At 51.7% G+C, this 19,838-nt stretch overlaps 2 protein-coding genes, 1 long non-coding RNA gene and 1 other non-coding gene across 23 annotated transcripts in view; 2 read left to right on the forward strand and 2 right to left on the reverse strand.

Annotated features, from left to right (window-relative positions):
- The window catches only part of LOC101943829 (zinc finger protein 420-like), a 56,438-nt gene extending 47,408 nt beyond the window's left edge, over positions 1-9,030 (reverse strand). For 5 of the 17 annotated variants that reach the window (XM_065569334.1, XM_065569332.1, XM_065569333.1 and 2 more), the window contains exons 1-3: positions 8,129-8,345; positions 4,210-4,340; positions 3,388-3,514 (exon numbers count right to left, since the gene is read on the reverse strand). In XM_065569334.1, coding sequence (XP_065425406.1) covers positions 3,388-3,514; positions 4,210-4,340; positions 8,129-8,345 — 475 coding nt within the window. Of the gene's footprint in view, positions 1-3,387; positions 3,515-4,209; positions 4,341-7,718; positions 8,346-8,888 lie in introns of those variants that run through there. The other 12 variants (XM_065569342.1, XM_065569341.1, XM_065569335.1 and 9 more) reach the window with 9 other exon arrangements.
- Positions 1-19,838, forward strand: part of LOC135975998 (uncharacterized) — a 268,614-nt gene that overhangs the window by 204,401 nt on the left and 44,375 nt on the right. The gene's annotated exons all lie outside the window — the stretch shown is intronic.
- LOC101953896 (zinc finger protein RFP-like) overlaps positions 8,344-19,838 on the forward strand; it is a 55,870-nt gene continuing 44,375 nt past the window's right edge. For all 4 annotated transcript variants that reach the window (XM_065570158.1, XM_065570156.1, XM_065570159.1 and 1 more), the window contains exon 1: positions 8,344-8,547. In XM_065570158.1, coding sequence (XP_065426230.1) covers positions 8,344-8,547 — 204 coding nt within the window. The remainder of the gene's footprint in view (positions 8,548-19,838) is intronic.
- TRNAM-CAU (transfer RNA methionine (anticodon CAU)) lies at positions 13,632-13,703 on the reverse strand. Its single transcript has one exon. It is a non-coding gene; the product is annotated as a tRNA-Met (tRNA).

Raw genomic sequence — 19,838 nt, forward strand, 5'->3', positions numbered from 1 at the left:
CATAGAGAGTCTATGGAACATGCAGTTTCATTTAAGATTTTTACATCATTTGAGTCTACATTTTCTTTAATATACAGTGCCATTCCCCCTCCGCCCCCCAAAAAAGTATGACCTGCTCTGTCCTTCCAATATATTTTGTACCCTGGAATGATTGTGTCCTATTGACTATCCTCACTCCACCAGGTTTCTGTGATGCCTATTATGTCAATATCCTCTTTTAACACGAGGCACTCTAATTCACACATATTATTTAGACTTCTAGCATTTGTGTACAAGCACTTTAAAAACTTATCACTGTTTATTTGTCTGCCTTTTTCTGATGTGTCAGATTCTTTCGTGTGTGAATGCTTCTCCTCTGACCTAGCCCCTACTTTATCCTCTTCCAGCCTCTCTTCCTGACTAAAGCTATAAAATCTCTATCACTAGACTCTCCTCTAAGAGAAGTGTCTGTCCAATCCACCTGCTCCTCTACAGCCATCGGCTTTCTCCCATCTCAGTTTAAAAACTGCTCTGCAACCTTTTTAATGTTAAGTGCCAGCAGTCTGGTTCCACTTTGGTTTAGGAGCAGCCCATCACTCCCGTATAGGCTCCCCCCCATCCCCAAAGTTTCCCCAGTTCCTAATAAATCTAAACCCCTCCTCTCTACACCATCATCTCATCCACTCATTGAGACTCTGAAGCTCTGCCTGCGTACCTGGCCCTGCATGTGGAACTGGAAGCATTTCTGAGAATGCCACCATAGAGGTCCTGGATTTCAGTCTCTTTCCTAGCAACCTAAATTTGGCCTCCAGGACGTCTCGCCTATCCTTCCTTATGTCATTGGTGCCTACATGTACCACATCCACTGGCTCCTCCCCAGCACTACACATAAGTCTGTCTAGATGCCTCGAGAGATCCGCAATCTTTGCACCAGGAAGGCAAGTCACCATATGGTTCTCCCGGTCTTCACAAACCCAGCTATCCTTGTTTCTAATGATCAAATCTCCCATTACTAACAGCTGCCTTTTCTTAATGACTGGAGTTTCCTCCCCCCGGCGAGGTAACCTCAGAGCAAGCGGTTACCCCAACACCATCTGGAAAGAGGGTCCCAACTATGGGAAGGTTTCCCTCTGCTCCCGTTGCCTGCTCTGCTTCCCTGGGCCTTTCATCCTCCTCAACAGCGCAAGGGCTGTCTGACCGGAAGTGGGAGAAATCTACAGTGTCCCGGAAAGACTCATCAGCGTACTTCTCTGCCTGCCTTAGCGTCTCCAGTTCCACCACCCTGGCCTCCAAAGGCTCCACGCTGTCTCTGAGGGCCAGGAGCTCCTTGCACCGAACGCACATATACGCCACCCGCCCACAGGGCAGGTAATCATACATGCTACATTGAGTGCAATAAACAGGATAGCCCCCACTCTACTGCTGGGCTTCTGCCTGTATTCTCTCTTACAGCTACCTAGGTTAACAATAGGGGTTTTGTTTAAATCAAGATGTTTGTATTATAGCTTAAATGTTTTAAAGAATGGCAAGAGTACCTTGCCCCCTTCCTACTCCCCTTCTAAACTCCCTCACGAAACTCCCTGTTAGCAGCCCTGGTCGCAAAGCTCCCTGGTCGCTTGCTCACTGCTTTACTAAGGACTCCCCCTATGACATAACCCCCCTCACCTCCACCCCTGTTGTGAGCCACTCAGGGTAGGGGGCTGGGAGCACCCCCACGACCCCAGCCCACACCCCCAGTCCTCAGACTGGACTCCTGCACCCCCCCACACACACACCCAGCCAGCCCCCTGCTCTCCCCACACATACCCAGCCCTCGCACCCCATGCCCTGATTCCTGGACCTGACCCCCCCCCCTCCTCACCCCAACCCTGAACACCAAATGGGAACTACTGCACCCCCTCCCACATTGCCATCTGCACCTCTTGCACCAAATGGGAGCTGACCCAGGTAAGTACTCCACACCCCAACCTCCTGCCCCAACCCTGAGCCCCCTCCTGCATCCTAAAACGTGGCCAGACCATGCACCCCAATCTCCAACCTGCTCCTGCACCCTAACTCCCTCCCAGACCCTGCACCCCCAGCCCTGACCCTGCACCTTGAACACCCTGGCCTCCCGGACTCCTGCACCCCCTCACCCCCCCCCCCAGCCATGACTCCTTAACTCCTCTCACACACACCCCAGTCCCCTGCCCTCCCTGATTCCCGCAACCCCCCCATACCTCCTGCCCCCACACACCCCAGCCCCCTTACTCCTGCATCCCCTCACCCCCCAGCCCTTATTCCTTCACCCCTCTCAAACACACCCCAGTACCCTGCCCTCCCTGATTCCTGCAACCACCCATAACCCCTCCCCCTCACACACACCCAGTCCTGACTCCTGCACCCCCTACACACAGCCTCCTTCCCTCCCACAACTCCACCTACATTCCTCGCATGAAACGGGAGCTGCCCCAGGTAAGCGCTCCACACCCCAACCCCCTGCCCCAGCCCTGAGCCCCCTCCCACACCCTAGCTCCTGGACAGACCCTGGACACCAACCTCCAGCCTGCTCCTGCACCCGAATTCCCTCCTAGACCCTGCACCCCGAGCCCTGAGCCCCCTCACACACCCTAAACCCTGGCCACTCCCCGCACCCCAATGTTTTTTACATTTTTTTTTATAAAGGGCTTTTATCCAAAGCGCTTTACAATAGTTAGCTAACAGTACAAACAATATTTGGAAAGATCATTAAGTGGTGCACTGAGACCCTCAGCGATTTTCAACTGGTCTGTGGAAAAATCAGTTGGACTACAAGAACAATCAAGGTACCTCACTTTATTTTCATTTACTTCCTATTACTTATAGGAGGAGGAGGAAGAATAAAAAGAATGAAAAGTCAGGGTGGGGGAGGATGAGAGAATGTTCTTCTTCTTGCCTGGGTCCCAAGGAGGAGCCCCAAAAATGAAGCCGAGCACAGGGCCCCACTAACGCTAAAACCGCCACTGAGCTTCCATCTCTGGATGCCCCCAGCCAGCATTCAAGGACACACAGAGCGTCTGTGTGATACGCAAGCCTAGACCAGCAGCTCTGACTCCAGCAGCCTGCTCGTTACACCCCAAGCACATTCAGGTTTGGGTGGAGAAGGCTCAGGGTTTGAGAGGTCAGGGGTAGGAAGCTTCTGTTGATTATGCTGCACCTAACGCTCAGTTTTACTTGAGCAAACAGGAGATATTTGACACTGCGTGATACTGCTCCTGTGCTCTGTTCCCAAAGTGTTCTGCAGCAGGGGAGGGTCTCTGGTAGTGTGTGTGTCACTGGCATATTGGGGTGATGCTGAAACTGGGCAGAGTAGAGGTGGCATTGTGGGGCTGGCTAGAACCTTATCTCTTCTTTTCCCCTTCCAAGAACCGAGGGGATGGGAATCCTTACCCAGCAAGGTCACGTTCTCATAGTTCTCCTGCATGACATCCCAGTAGAGGGCTCTCTGAGTGGGGTCCAGCAGAGCCCATTCTTCCCTGGTGAAATACACAGCCACCTCCTCGAAGGTTACCGGCCCCTGGAAGACCAAGAGTCCAACACTCAGTACCTGCTGCCCCACTCACAGTCCCACTATTTGTGGGGGAGAGGAACCCATCAAAGGGAAGCCCTGGGTGGATTGCAGTCAACAGAGTCCCACTCCCACCCTGCTCAGAGCATCCAGGAAACACCAGGGTGAGGGAACCTAAGAGAGAGCCCCTCTGTTCTCCCAGCAGATCAATCACACACCTACTAGCCACAGACTGATAAAGGAGATGGAGCCACTAGCAGGGTCCAGGAAGAGCTCCCTGTTAGGAAGCCCAACACCCGGCCCATTCTGAAGAGCTGGATATGAAGGGAGGGGAATCTCCCCTACGCCAGACTGGTGGGTGCCCCCTTCATATCTCACATCAGCCACTGGTTAATCAGAACAACCGTCAGTACTACAAGTCTTGTCATTTTATTTACCCCCATGTAGCTGCGTTATTTTCTGTTCAACAAATCAGGTCATTTCCACCACCAAAGCTCATGGGTCTGTTCATAGAATCTAGGCCACTTATTAAACAACTCCCAGCAGGTTTGTCAGATGCACAGGGTGGAGAAATGGAGGAGGACAGCATTTCCTGCCCCACTCCAACTTCCAGACCAGACTGTGAAAACCTTCCCATCTCCGGTGTATTTGCTGCCCCTCTCCCTCCTGCAGGAACCCATCAGCAACCCCCTGATAACACCTACCTGGACTGACTCCTCTGCAGCCATTTCTCTCCCCTGTCCCATGGGAGGCTGGGATGAACTGGAGCGAAACATGGACATCATTCTGCAGCCTGGCAGGGTGAGAAGGGCAGTTGTGGAGGTTTCAAAACAGACTGTGAAATTAATTAAAGCATGATTCCCTCAGGCTTTTCCCCTGCAAACAGACACCCTAGAGTCTGCCATGCTGAGAAAAGGCTTGATCTCTTTGTACAATGTAGACCTGGCCCCTCCTGCCAGGCTAAGCCAAAAGAGACATTTTTATACTCTCTTCTCCCTCCCCCCATCCCATAACAAAGTCTTTGAACCCAATGCTAGAAAAGAGGAGAACGAAAGGATTCACTGTGGGGGATTCCCTCAGACACTGACCCCATAGCAGCCACACCCCAGCAGGAGGGATATGGAGTCAGGAACTGGATTATCCTCTGATTCTCATTTTCTCCACAGGAAAGTGACTCTATCCAGGGTGCAGTAATACATCTGTCTGGGAAGATTAGAGATCTGGAAATCTCTCTCAAAACTCTTCTCTCCCACAGCCCTTTTCAGTCTCTCCTATCTCTTTTTCCCTGTCCTCTCTCCCTGTCCGTCTGGTAGGAAAGTCCAATTCCTGGGTAGTTTGCTCTCCCATGGCTGGATTTGCTCCTGTAATTGCTAGTGGGATGAGAAATGAAGGGGGTCTGTTTGTTTAGAGTCATTTTAAGGCCAGACCCCCAGCATTTTCCCTTCCTTTCTTTCAGTTACTTGGAATGTTTGGCTCAGAATTTAGTATTAACAGGGCTCAGGGCTGCCCTATGGGGCTAGTACCAATTGGAGAAAGTTATCACCTGGGCAGGGCAGAGAAGAAGCTTTAATTAAGGTCACTTCCCAGCACAGAACCCCCGCTGGGGAAGCAGCAGCTGCTAAGCCTGGTCTCCCAGATCACAATGGAGGCTGCAGCGTGTGACCCAGGAAGCTGAACCCCAATATCCTGAGCAGAGAGGGACAGAGCGTTTGAGCAGCTTCCCTCCTTTAGCTCTCTGGGGAGAGCAGCTAATGAGAGCCCCTCCTCACAGGGAGAATTGCTGATCTCATTTGCCTTACTGTCCATCTGGAGTCACTCCTCCTCTTTCCATGCAGTGACTCTTGATTAACCTTCGTCTCAATGAAACCAGATTTCAGAAAGAACGAGTCCAGAATGCTGTGGAAGAGACCATTGTGCGGCAGTGCTAACCCCCTTCCCACCTCCCTTACCCCTCCAGATCGAGAACAAGGACTGGGGGGGCACAAGTTTTCCAAACGGAACCAAAAGTTCCTGACGTTTTCAAAAGAGAAGAAAAGGAAAACCTGCGATTTCACACTAACAGTGTTTGATAAGTGGATAGAAAGTTATCACAGTGACAGGGCATGTGACTGGGGAATGCTGGGCAGTGCTTAGAGCCAAGACTCTTGATCAGAAAGAAGAATCATGGTTAGTAGCAGTTGCCAGAGCCCACAGCCAGGGGCCCCAGACACCCCCCAGCCAGGGTCCCACCAGATCGGCCAGGGACTCTGGGGGCTGCGTCCCAGGGACTGAGACCCCAGATACCCCTCAAAGCCCCACCGGCCAGGGAATCCCCACCACACCATGACTGCGAGGTTGGGAATCCCAAAGGGTTCCCCCCATCAAGAGCCCCTAGAAGCCAGGAACCCCCACAAGGGAACCCCCCACTGGGAACTCAGTCCCTCACTGCCTGCGTAGGTCCCCCCACCCCGCCCTCCAGCAGGATCTGCCATGCTGTTTGTCTGGGATCCCCTCCTCCGCCCAATGGGACCCCTCACTCTGCTTCCCTGGCATTCCGTGACGTAGTGCCAGAGCTCCGCCTCCCCACTCCCCGCCAGCTCTGTGCACTGGACATGGCTACGATCACAGGAGCCAGCGGGGAAGCCCAGACACAGCCCCTGGCACAGCACCAGGCTCCCTCTAACCCCGTCCCGCCTCCCCAAGAGACGCCCACCCCCGCTGTTCTGCAGCCAAGAGGCCCCCAGTGACACCCACCTCCAGGACCCATAGCCTCAGGGCTGGGCACATCAGAACCACCCTCCCAAACCTCCAGAACCCACCAACTTGATTAGGGTACCCCCTGCCCAGTCACCCAAACACCTCCCCCTACCATAATGCCCCTTCAGCTGCAATCTCCCCACACAGACATCCCTTGCCCCCAGAGCAACAGTGTTACCTCACAGTGTCTGAGAAGTGGATAGAAAGTTATCACCACCCCCTGCTGGCCAGTTACACAGGCAGAGGGAGCCCTGGGGGATGCCTCTTGAACAGGAGAATGGAAGGCCTGGAGGGCAAAAAGGTAAGAAATGTCCATGGCCTGTCACCAGCAAATAATGGCCATGGATCTACCCCAGATGTGGCTACATCTTAGCACTGCGGGAATCAACCCCTCATGGAGACCATTTGTCATGTGGTTTGGGATACTTCTGGACCCACGCTGCACTCAGAGGAACCTCCTCATCCCGTGCCAGCTGGAGAAAAGAAAAGAGTCCAGCCAACTCCCCTGTTTCCAGTTGGGGGCCACTGATCCCCAAACAGGGGGAGGCCTCTGGCTTTGATGTGTATTAAATATGTGGCTGGTCTCTTTTATCAGCAAAGATTTTAACAGAGATAAAGGGGGGAAGAAATGATTCTCAAAGGAGAAGGGAAAGATAATCACTGGACAATTTAATCCCCTGCAACCTCCAGGATGGAGAACGACTCAGGGCAACTAGTTCCCTCCAAGGAAGGAGAAGTTGCTGGGATTGAGAAACATGGGGAACAGCCCCAAACATGAAAGGATTTTTAATTAACATTTGATAATAACGTAGAAACAAAAGAGAAAGGCTGGAAATCTGAGAGATTTTGGATCAATTTTGCAAATAATAGAGAGGAAAGCAGAAAGTCAGAGGGATTTTATATCAGTTCTTGATATGAGGTAAAATCTGAGTGTTTCCCATCAATATTTGTTAAATGAATACAGAAGAAATGGGCACCATTTTATATCCATGTTCAAGAATCTGAGAAGAGGTGTAAATCTGAGATTTTCTTTGTATTTTATAATTAGAGAGACAGGCAAAAATCTCAGGGCATATTCAATTAGAAATAGACAACTAAAGAGAAGTGGGGCAAATGTTTAGGGTATTTTACATCAATATTTGAGATTTGCAGAGAAAACGTGTTACGAACTATGCAATTGAAGGTGGAAAATTAGAATTATGGAGAGACCAGGGGGAAATCAGGAGAGACGAGAGAGGTGATCATTTGAGGGGAAAGGGGGGGGGGAGAGAATCTCCCCGGATTTTATAGCCACGTGTGAGCTGATGAAAGAGAAAAGGAGAAGAATTAGAGAAAATTTGTATCAAGGGGTGGGAGGCAAGTGGCACAAACAGGGACAGGATCCAATTAACCACCCCACCCACCAACCACTTCTCCCCCCGGGGATTTCCTGGCTGCACAGAGACAGTACAATACCCCTCCCCCGCGTCCCACTGACCTTCTCTCCCGCCCCCCGCAACTCCGGCTTCTCCCCTTCCCGCAACGCATCGGGCCCCAGTCTCTGCCCCCCGCAGTGGGGCCGGGGACAGATCCTGCTGCAGCTGAGGCAGCTCCGAGGCTTCTCCCAGGTTCCCCGGGGCGGAGAGTCACTTTCCTGCCCGGCCCCAGCACCCAACGGGGTCTCTCACTCACCGGGGGGCTCCGGCCTGGGGCTGCCCAGGGGGCGGGTCCCAGCTAAAGAAAGCCCCCGCGGCCGGGCATGGAGGAGTTAATGCCGGGCTCCCCCCGCACGGACCCGGGGGAGCAGCAGCACCTGCTCAGCTCAGAGCCCCGGTTTACACGGAGGCAGCAGCTTTGTTCTCCCGCCCCCACGTGGACTCGCACGGAGCATGCGCAATTTCAGCTCACCTGGGCTGGAGAGGGCGGAAGCAGGCCCCGAAGCAGGCTGAGAGATGTAGTTCCTGACTCTGCAGGGAGCGGAAGTGACGTTCGGCTTGGGGTGGGAGGAGGACGAGCTGGGCTGCGAACAACGCACGGGACCCTGCGGTTCTGCCCGGCTCGTGCGGGGCCCTGGGAGCCTCCCCCGGAGCTGGAGAAGAGTTTTGTGTCTCTCGGCTCTGGGCATGCGCAGATCAGGAGGGAGGGAGAGTCCCGCATGCGCAGAGGCAGCGCTCACCCGCTGCTGCTCCCTGGCGCTGCGGGGCCGGGCTGAGGAGGAGGGTCTGTGCCGGGGAGACCCATTAACCCTCCCGTGCCCGGCCCGCGCCCTGCTCCCGCTGGGGCCGCCCCGGGATCTGCCCGCCCCCCTGCGGAGCTGCAGCCTCCAGGTACCGGAGCGAGCCCCGGGGGCGGGGCCGGGCGGTGACTCTGCCCCAGTGTCCGTGGGGGGGACCCGGCATCTCGCAGCGCCGGGATCTGCTCCCTGGGGGCAGCGCCCGCGGGGGGCTCGGAACTGCTGTCCCCGCAGGAGTCCAACGCCCCCGGGCCACCGGCCCCGCCTCCGGTACCTGGAAGCTGGGTGGGCAGAGCAGGGCGGCTCCAGTGGGAGCAGGGCCCAGGAGGGCACGGGGGGGGGGGCGTTAATGAAGGTCTTCCTGGCACAGACCCTTCTGCTCTGCTCTGCCTGGGCTCCCCGATCATAATGGAGAAGCGGCAGCGCAGCGCTCACCCAGCAGCTGATACATAGGCAGCGAGTTCCATGTCCACGGCACCGGCAATATTCAGAGCCAGGGGGCAGCTCCAGCAATCAATACTTGGGGCCGGGTATCCCCCCCTTCCCGGTGCTCCCTGCAGCCCCCCCCCCCCATGCCTTCCCGGAGTGTCCTCTCGCCTCCTGGCACCAACTGCTTCTGCGGGGTCCTAGTGCCCCCCATATCCACTGCCAGGGCAGACTGACTCTGAGCCTGCCCTTCCCCCTCAGACCCTTCTCTTTTCCAGTGGGACCCTGCAGCAGCACAGCCTCCCTCCCCCGCAGTCACCGCTCCTGCCCCATGCTGGGCAAGGAGGCAGCCCCATCCCTCACCCCCAGTGAGGCTACAATCAGGGGAAACAGCAGGGGAGGAGGCGCATGCAGCACCCCCCAGCACCCACCACGGTTGAGGCGAGGGAGATTCCTGGACCTGAGAGATCTAAGAGCACATGCAGTGACAGTGGTGGGGGTGAATGTCCTGCTGGGGGGGTGGGAAAGGGGGGCTCCTCCCCCAGAGCTTGCTGCTGCTGGTAGGGAGAGGGCTGGGGGGAGTCCTCTCTGGCCCCTGTCCCGGAGCAGCCTGCCTGCACCCCAAACTCATCCCCAGCCCTGCTCCACCCCAGAGCCCATACCCCCACTCAGAGCTTTCACCACCCCACCCTCAACCCTCTGCCCGAGCCCCTCCAGCACCCCAAACCCCTTATCGCCAGTACCAGCCAGAGCCCTCATCCCCCTGACCCTCTGCCTGAGCCCCTCCAGCACCCCAAACCCCTTATCCCCAGTCCCAGCCAGAGCCCTCATCCCCCTGCACCCTGACCCTCTGCCCCAGCCTTGGTCCCCTCCCACACCCCAAACCTCCCATTCCCAGCCCCAGCCAGAGCCCTTACCCCCCACATGCTTACTCTCATCCTGAGCCCCTCCCACACTCCAAACCCCTCATCTACAGCCACACCCCGCAGTCCTCACCCCAGCACCCCATCCCTCTGTACCCCTCCCATCCCCAAACTCCCTCCCAGAGCCTTGGGCTGGTGGGGGGCAGAGTTTGGGTGGGGGCAGGTTCTGGGCACCACCAAAATTTCTACAAACATGCCACCCCGACTTTGCACAAGTGGCCCCTCCTCAACCCATCTCTGCTCCCCTGCATCTGTGGCTCCCAATGCTACTGGCCTAACTGACATGCTCTGGCTCCCCTCAGGAGGGGCCGATGCAGTTCCAGGAGAGCACGTGACCCCAGGGATCAAGCCAGAGGGGTTAGGGGGTAGACCAGGAGTTCTCAGGCTGGATGTTACTGCCCCCAGTTATGTGAGGGGTCACAAGCCCACCCAGCTCTGCAGGCAGCAGCAGCAGCACAGAAGTGAGGGTGGCAATGGGGCACAAAGTCTGCTGTGAAATGTGATATTGACAAATGTCTTCGCACCCCCAGTATTAAAGAGTAACTATTAAAAAAAACCTTTTCTGGTTATAACAATAATTAAATTAAAGTGTGTTTTAGGCTTAATTTAAAAGTGGTGAGAAAAGGTAAATTCATTTTAAAGAATTTCTCCTGGAGCTGCACCTCTCTGAGCCTTAGCACACCTTTTTCTTGTTCTGGGCCCCCTCAGGGAGTTCACTTGCTCTGGAACCCCAGGGCCTCCTCTCCCAAAGGGAATGATGCAACCCTGTTCTCCAGACTGCTCTGACACTCAGCCAGCATAAAACCGAAGGGTTTATTGAGCATTTGAACATAGCATAGGAAACTCTCCGGGCCCTCAGGCCTGGCCTCCCTTAGCACAGCATATCCAAGTCTCCCCTGTATCCAGGTGGGCTTTGCCTGCCCCCCCTCTCTAGGCCAGAGCCCCCCTGATTCCCAGCTGGGCATCTGAGATCACCAGCCCCAAGCCCTGCCTCTGTCCATTGTCTTCTCTCCAGGTAAACAGGGTCGCCCGGGCCTCCTCTCTTCTGTCCTCTGGCCCCCTCTGGCTAGAACCAGCTGGTTAGGTCACTGGGGTCCTCTCTTTGCAGCCCATTGTCCTCCCACTGGCTAGAACTGGCTGCAGCTCCTGAGCTGGGACTCTGGGTCACCAGGTTGCCAGGTCACCACTTGCTGGGGTATCCATTCTCCATTGGCTGGGGTCCCAAGTTCCCTCTCTGGTCCTCTGTAATAACAAACTCCATCTCCCATCACCTTGTTAAACCAGTAACACTCAGGGAAACTGAGTCCTAACCCCCTGCATATAAACCATTGGGGGAAAAAAGGAAAAAACAAATCCCCCACTTCATCACATCCAGGAAATACCACACTGCTCTTCCAGGAAAAAAGATCCCGCCAGAGAAGAAACCATGTGATTGGAGTCATAGCTAAGGCTATGATTTAATCATGGGTACTTTTAGTAAAAGTCATGGACAAACTCATGGGCAAGAAACAAAAAATCATGGCCACTGACCTATACCATAAATACCCCTGATTGAATTTTGGATGGGGGTGGAAGCCCGGGGGCCCACAGCACCACCTGCTGGGTGAGGGGGGGAAGCCCCAAAGAGCCCACTGTGCCACTGGGGAGGGGGAAGCCCTAGGGGCCCACTGCCACTCTGGCCACTGCTGGGGGGGAAACCCTGTGGGGCCTGTGATGTAGGGTTCTGCTGGGGGGTTATTCCTTCCTTTAATCACTGTGGAAGGGTAAACAGCAAGAGAATATGCTCCTCTTTTCTATGCGGAACAAATAAAGGAAGGCGGAATTTTTTCCAGGGCTGTAAGTAATAAAACACAATTGAGCAGAGAATGGTTATGGATCCATCACGCTTCTCCTGCACAGTGTGATACTTGCAGGATCTATTCATAGGGCAGCTGAGCTCAGCTGAGTAAGTTTTACTCCTGAGGGGTTTAGCACCAAAAAATAAATAAAATAAAATAAAAATTAAAATTCTGTGCACAATATTTTAAAATTCTGCAAATTTTATTTGTCAATAAATAAATGTGGAGGCTCCAGCATGGCAGTGGGGAGCACAGGCTACTGGATTCACGGATATGGGAGATCACTCTGCAGCCCCCTCCCCCAGAATATGAATCATAGAATATCAGGGTTGGAAGGGACCTCAGGAGGTCATCTAGTCCAACCCCCTGCTCAAAGCAGGACCAATCCCCAACTAAATCATCCCAGCCAGGGCTTTGTCAAGCCTGACCTTAAAAACCTCTAAGGAAGGAGATTCCACACCTCTCTAGGTAACCCATTCCAGTGCTTCACCACCCTCCTAGTGAAACAGTGTTTCCTAATATCCAACCTAAACCTCCCCCACTGCAACTTGAGACCATTACTCCTTGTTCTGTCATCTGGTACCACTGAGAACAGTCTAGATCCATCCTCTTTGGAACCCCTTTTCAGGTAGTTGAAAGCAGCTATCAAATCCCCCCTCAACTCAGTGGTGAGGCTGCACCTTTCTGCTGCCTACTCTAGGGGTCCAAAATGACATGCCTGCTGTCAAGGCTGTATCCCCACTTTGAACTTTAGGGTACAAATGTGGGGGGCCTGCATGAAGACTTCTAAGCTTAACTACCAGCTTAGTTCGGGTCTGCTGCCACCATCCCAAAGCTAATTCCCTTCCCTGGGTAGCCTTGAGAGACCTTCACCAATTCCCTGGTGAATACAGATCCAACCCCCTTGGATCTAAAACAAGGAGAAATTAACCCTTCCCCCTCCTTCCTTTCACCAACTCCTGGTGAATACAGATCCAACCCCCTTGGATCTAAAAACAAGGAAAAATCAATCAGGTTCTTAAAAAGAAGGCTTTTAATTAAAGAAAAAGGTAAAAACCATCTCTGTAAAATCAGTATGGAAAATAACTTTACAGGGTAATCAAACTTAAAAGAGCTCAGAGGACCTCCCTCTAGCCTCAGGTTCAAGAATAGCAAACAAAGATAAACACTCTAGTAAAAGATACATTTACAAGTTGAGAAAACAAAGTAAAACTAAGACGCCTTGCCTGGCTGTTTACTTACAAGTTTGCAATATGAGAGACTTGTTTAGAAAGATGGGGAGAACCTGGATTGATGTCTGGTCCCTCTCAGTCCCAAGAGCGAACGACTTCCCAAACAAAGAGCACAAACAAAAGCCTCCCCCCACCAAGATTTGAAAGTATCTTGTCCACTTATTGGTCCTTTGGGTCAGATGCCAGCCAGGTTACCTGAGCTTCTTAACCCTTTACAGGGAAAAGGATTTTGGAGTCTCTTGCCAGGAGGGATTTTATAGTACTGTACACAGGACAGCTGTTACACCCTTCCCTTTATAGTTATGACACCTGCGCTGTTGGGGAGGGGTGCATGACCACTCTTGTGACTTCCCTTTTCTTCCCCATAAGAAAGTCATTTTTTCTGCAGGGAAACAAATAACTCTGTGGGGGATGTGAATTCTGTGTTTGTGAAGTGGTGCAGAATTTCCAAAGGAGTAAGATTTGAATCTTTCAGATGGCTTGTTTTAGTTGCAGAGTATTAATGAGGCTACCTCTGCTCAGGAACTGTACTGCTCCTCCAGGAAAAAAAAGACCCTGCTGCAGAAGAAACCATGTGATTGGAGTCATAGCACATCTCTTGCCTTATAGGAGTGGACTCTGTGGGATAAGGCTCTGCTGGGGCTTTATTCCTTCCTTTAATGACTGTGGAAGGGTAAACAGCAAGAGAATTTGTTCTTTTCTATGCAGAACAAATGAAGGAAGGCTGAATTGTTTCCAGGGTTGTAATAAAACACAAGCTAGCAGAGGATGGTTTCGATCCATCGACCTCTGGGTTATGGGCCCAGCACGCTTCCGCTGCGCCACTCTGCTGTGGCAAGAGGGGCCTTCCTGAAGGATGTAGTCACAGTGCAGCTCACAAGCTGTGCACTGGAGAGTTGTGCCCATGGGATTTAGACGCTTTAGAGGAAGGTGATTATATATGTGTTGTGTTACATCTCCAACGTTGAACTGAAACGTGGTCGCTGCATTCTCAGCCGGGGTCTCCTTAGTCTAATGATTCAGGAAAACCAGCCCAATCCCCTTGCTTTTCTCCTGGTAAGATCCAGCCAGTCTCCTGCCCCCCTCCAGGTTGAGGATTCCCCGATTCCCCGAGTGTCACAAACCCCCTGCGAGGGGCCCAGCGGGGCAGGGCCATGCCCCGGGAGGAGCCGCCTCTTCCTGCCCCAGCCCGGGAAACCTTTGTTTTTGCAGCGGAGCCTTGGCCGGGGCCGGGAGCACAGCGCGGAGGTTGCTCCAGCCCTGCAGCCCGCGGGGCAGCGCGGTGGGTCCGGGGGCAGCGCGGAGCGGGCAGGGCCCGGGTGGGCAGAGACACGCGTGGGGCGGACACGCTCCTGCCAGGAGGGGCCGGGCCCGGCTGCCTGGTTTGCCCCCTGCCCGGGTGGGTCCCCGAGCTCCCCGCGGCTGGAGAGGGGCTGGCCGGGGATGCCCGGGGCGAGTGTCCAGGGCGGGACGGAGTGGAGCAGCCTCTGCTGCGGGGCCGGGGTGACGGAGCCCGGGAGCGGCTGGGCCGGGAGCTGCAGGAGGGGCCTGGAGCGCGGCTCGGCTGCAGAGCTCGGAGCCCAGGAGCGAGGGGATGGGGGAGCTGGGGAGTGGATCTGGGGTGTCAGAGCCGGGCTGTGGGGTGGGAGGAGCGGCTGGTACTGGGGACTGGGGCTGCTGGGAGTTTTGGGTGTGCTGGGGGGGTCAAGGCTGGGGATTGGGGGATGTCTGGGGGGCTGCATGTTCGGATTTGGCCCTGCGGGAGCTTTGGGGACTGGAGCTGGGGAAAGTGGGGGACTGTCTGAAGTTGGCTGCTTGGGATGTGGGTGAGGCCCTGGGGAATTGGGCTGCAACCCTGTCACTGCAGCCTGGGGCCCTGCCTTTTCTCTGGAAAAGCTGCTCCCTGTTTCACCATCTCCTCTCAGTCTGAGTCCCAGCGACTCTGCACAGGAGTCTGCAGGGCAGGATGGGCCCTGAAATCTGACAGCTGGGAGGCCCTTTACAGCAGTTTCTAACCCTCCCTCCCCTGCTTCTTCTAGGAGGTACCAGAAAAGCATCTGGCCCCTCTGGGAAAAGAGAGAGAAGCAGCCAAAGCGGAGGAGGAGCGGCCAAGCGAGGAGCTGCTGTTAGGTCCCCAGAGCTCCCCGCCACTTAGATTTGCCTGGCATAAGAATGACATGATGAATGCAGAGCCCACCCTGCCAGCCTCAGCCAGGGAACCATCCCCACTGGAGCCCAGGGAGCCTGCGGGGTCAGATACATGGGTAACATGAAGCCCTTAGGATGCAGGAGGCTGCTGGGAAGGAGAGGGTCAGTCTGCGTTAGCCCAGAGACCTGCCCACGGGCTGTCTGGATGTCACAGTGACCAGGGATCCTTTCTAGCTTCTGCGGGGGGAGGGAAGGAGATGAAATGTGGGCTGCAGAGATGGAGGATTTGGCTCGGTGAGAGTTGATGAGGTTTTGGGGAGAAGAGTCTCTCCTGCTGGTGATGTACATGTCACCCCTGCCCTGATCCCTCCTCTTTTCCCAGGATTAATGAACTTCCCATCACTCACCGCAAGAGATCTGGTGTTCTGGTAAATAACTCTGCCACCCGCCCCGAGGCGCATTTATGATTTTCCTCAGTTACCGAGCAGATGAATTTCAATGTTGATAAATGCAAACTAATACACATTGGAAAAGATCATATCAAATACACATAATATGATGGTATTTAAATTAGCTGTTACCACTCAAGAAAGAGATCTTGGAGTCACTGTGAATAGTTCTCTGGAAACATCCACCCAATCTGCAGCAGCAGTCAAAAACGCAAACAGAATATTGGGAATCATTAGGAAAGGGATAGACAATAAAACAGAAAATATCCTATTGCCTCTATATAAATCCATGGTATGTCCACATCTTGAATGCTGCCTGCAGATCTGGTCGCCCCATCTCAAAAAAATATACAGTGGAATTGGAAAAGGTACAGAGAAGGCCAACAAAATGATGAAGGGTATGGAACATGTGCGGATAGATTAATAAGACTGAGGCTATGGCTACACTCCGCAGCTTTTAGCAACATGGTTTTGCCGCTACAGCCGTGCTGCTAAAAGGTGTTGTACTTAAAGTACTGCACAGGATCTTTTCAGGGGGAATAAGACAAAACGCCACATTTATTAGTAATACATGTATTCATTAACACTGTATTATATGCATATAATATATTACACTTACACTCACACACACACACACAAACCCATTCCGTCTTGTTGTTACCAATTAGTTGCTCCCCTTAACTTCACTGGCCAGGTGAGTTAGATGGGGGAGGGGGTGGAGCCGGGCTTCTGCCGATTCGGATCGATGCTTCCATGTTGACAAGACGAGACCCGGGGTCCTCCGCAAGACACCTCACTTTTATAGCAGCTTTCCTCTTATGCAAATCTATACTGGATTCAAACTCTGTGTCTGTGTCCATTGGTCCTTTGTGCTGCTTTCTTTTGAATGCTGCAAAGAGGGTGTTTCCAAAAGAAGGAGCTTGCTTCTAACCCCCGAGGCCGTCAGTATGTCTGCTTGTCTTTAATGAGCCCACTTGACACCTTTTATTGTCCTTGGGTCTGGCTCCCAGCCCCTCTCCAACAGTTGAGGCTGTCTGGAGGTGCTGCCTTTCATGCCTTGCTCATCCACACCTCATTCATTCAACAGGGCAATTGATTAAGAGTGTGGGGGGGAAAGAGCTCTTGTTCTACTGCTAGCAAACAGAAATTTTTCTTCTACCTTATTCTATCCTTAGGGGCTATAATATTATACCAAGGGCAATGCAAAGTTTTTAAATGAGGCTTTGATACAAAGTTCCATGAAAACAGAGGTCACACGTGGGTAGACCCACCACAAGGTTATATGAAGAGGCACAATGTAAAGACATATGAAAATTATCAGAGATTGATCTACATTGTCCCCCTTTTGACCTCTCAAGAACAATTCTTGAGTGGTCACCATATAAATCTTTTGTATTTGTTGCCCCAAACCAAATAATTATAACCAGGTGAATATAACTAAAACCATTACAATTGACTAAACACCAGATATAACATAAACACAAATGCAAACAATTATAATTATAATAATTGGAAATACAACAAAACCATTACCATTACAATAATTGGGTACATTGACAAACAAAATGAGGCCCAAGTTTGATGCTGCAATAGCCATCAAACAATAAAAGTCACTTTTTAAGCACACACAACAAATAAGATTTTGTAGGAGTACCACAGTTGTTATGCAAGCTTAAGCTGATTTGGACTTAAACTAACATTCAGTTGCCAAAATGTTGCAGAATTTTTTATTTTTAACAGTTGTTCTCAGAGGTTTCTGGGGACCTAAAAGATGGGGCCATACAATTATGGGCCAAGGTCTTACAGGTTATGGGGGCCCAAGAACTACCCTTTAGGGCTTGGGGAAGTAGAATCAGAGTGCATAGAGGAAAGTGTGGAATTAATAATAATACAAGCAAATGTAACTAACAATACAAATGTATCAAGAACAAAAATCAACAACAAAATGACTATTAGAGAACCTAACAAAAAATAAACCTGATGCACTGGGGACCAAAGTGTTTTGGACACAAGGGGTGATTGATAAGTTGGATGGAGATGGGGAAAGTAGAGAGAGGAAAAGACAGCTCTCCTGATGTTCTGGTTCAGAGCCTGAAAGATAGAAGCTTGGAAACAAATTAGCACAGTGCTTTCACCCTGGCAGAACCTGCTTGGTCTCTGCCACAGTGTGTTTGGTACTTGGGGCTGCACAAATGCTAATTAAGTGGTGCGTTTCTTGTGAGTGTAAATTTTCCCTTTCTCTCAGTAAAAGGGCGTTAAAACTTTATTTAGAAAAAAAAATTTGTTTTAAAATCTCCAGCCATTTTGCCATGGCCTGGAGATCTGAGGCAGAAGCAGGCATTGTTGTTAACTGTTTCAATGGCATTTTGGCCCTGGGAGGAGGAATTTACCCAAATATCCCAAATATCCCCCTTCCCAATCTCCAGAGGGGTCCCAAAGGTCTGCCCCCTTCTGGGGTCTTAAATGTTTCTTCTCCTGATGTTACTGCTGCTGTAAGATTTGAGAGTGCTGTTTTAACTCTCTGTACCCAACCTGTTTTTCAGTTTCTCTATCTGTTGCTTGCCTGGGCCCGATCCTGCTTTTTCCAATAAACAGTTTCTTTCCATGGGCACAAGCCTTGTTTCACTACCAATTTAGCAAGGAGGGTGGGCTTTTCAACTAGCCCCCACCCTTCCTGGTTCCGTTTCTTAAACATTTTTTTCAAAATTGTGAAATTACCACAATATTACTTACCAAAACAAAACAAACAAACATAAACCACACTACACTGCCCAAACTCCTATATCCTTCAGAGTTTGGTTTAACAGAACAAGATCTGCATCTTATGTTTTTAACCCACTCTGGGCCAGAGGGAGAGACGCTAAGCCTCCCTCTGTATTACTCGGTCTGCTACCACCGAGGGTTCATACACCAATTATACAAATCCTTCCCCGGATTAGATCCTTCCCCGGATCAGAGTGAGAAACACTAAGTTCTCCTCTTTAGCTCCGCCTTGCTACGGCTGAGGGTGTATGTACCTCTACAACACAATTCAAACCTAAACTCCTATATCCTTCAGAGTTTGGTTAGATCCTTCCCCGGATCAGAGTGAGAAACACTAAGTTCTCCTCTTTAGCTCAGTCATGAACACAATTTAAACCTAAACTCCTATATCCTTCAGAGTTTGGTTAATTAACTGAAAGTTTACGCTCTTTTTCCTATAGTGCCAGGCTTGCTAAAGCTGGCGGTGTGCACACCAGTTTTATAATAACTGTGGATTTTATGCTTGCTCCCCCTTTCGCATTCTCCACCAAAATGTTGTACTTAAAGTACTGCACAGGATCTTTTCAGGGGGAATAAGACAAAACGCCACATTTATTAGTAATACATGTATTCATTAACACTGTATTATATGCATATAATATATTACACTTACACTCACACACACACACACACAAACCCATTCCGTCTTGTTGTTACCAATTAGTTGCTCCCCTTAACTTCACTGGCCAGGTGAGTTAGATGGGGGAGGGGGTGGAGCCGGGCTTCTGCCGATCCGGATCGATCCTCCCATGTTGACAAGACGAGACCCGGGGTCCTCTGCAAGACACCTCACTTTTATAGCAGCTTTCCTCTTATGCAAATCTATACTGGATTCAAACTCTGTGTCTGTATCCATTGGTCCTTTGTGCTGCTTTCTTTTGAGTGTTGTCCCAATGCTGCAAAGAGGGTGTTTCCAAAAGAAGGAGCTTGCTTCTAACCCCCAAGGCCGTCAGTATGTCTGCTTGTCTTTAATGAGCCCACTTGACACCTTTTATTGTCCTTGGGTCTGGCTCCCAGCCCCTCTCCAACAGTTGAGGCTGTCTGGAGGTGCTGCCTTTCATGCCTTGCTCATCCACACCTCATTCATTCAACAGGGCAATTGATTAAGAGTGTGGGGGGGAAAGAGCTCTTGTTCTACTGCTAGCAAACAGAAATTTTTCTTCTACCTTATTCTATCCTTAGGGGCTATAATATTATACCAAGGGCAATGCAAAGTTTTTAAATGAGGCTTTGATACAAAGTTCCATGAAAACAGAGGTCACACGTGGGTAGACCCACCACAAGGTTATATGAAGAGGCACAATGTAAAGACATATGAAAATTATCAAAGATTGATCTACAAAGGCGCGCAGTGTAGCTGCTGTTTGTTGGCAGGAGAGAGGTCTTCTGCCGACAAAAATCTTCCACCCCCCACAAGCGGCAGCAGCTTTGTCGGTATGAAAGTGCTCCTGCTGACAAAGTGCTGTTCACCCTGGCACTTTTCATCGCTAAAATTTGTCATTTGAGGGTGTGTTTTTTTAACACCCTTGAATGACAAGTTTTGCCAGCAAAGTGCCAGTGTAGACAA

Source organism: Chrysemys picta, chromosome 16 (genome assembly GCF_011386835.1).
Source record: "Chrysemys picta bellii isolate R12L10 chromosome 16, ASM1138683v2, whole genome shotgun sequence".
In the NCBI taxonomy this organism is placed as follows: Eukaryota; Metazoa; Chordata; order Testudines; family Emydidae; genus Chrysemys; species Chrysemys picta.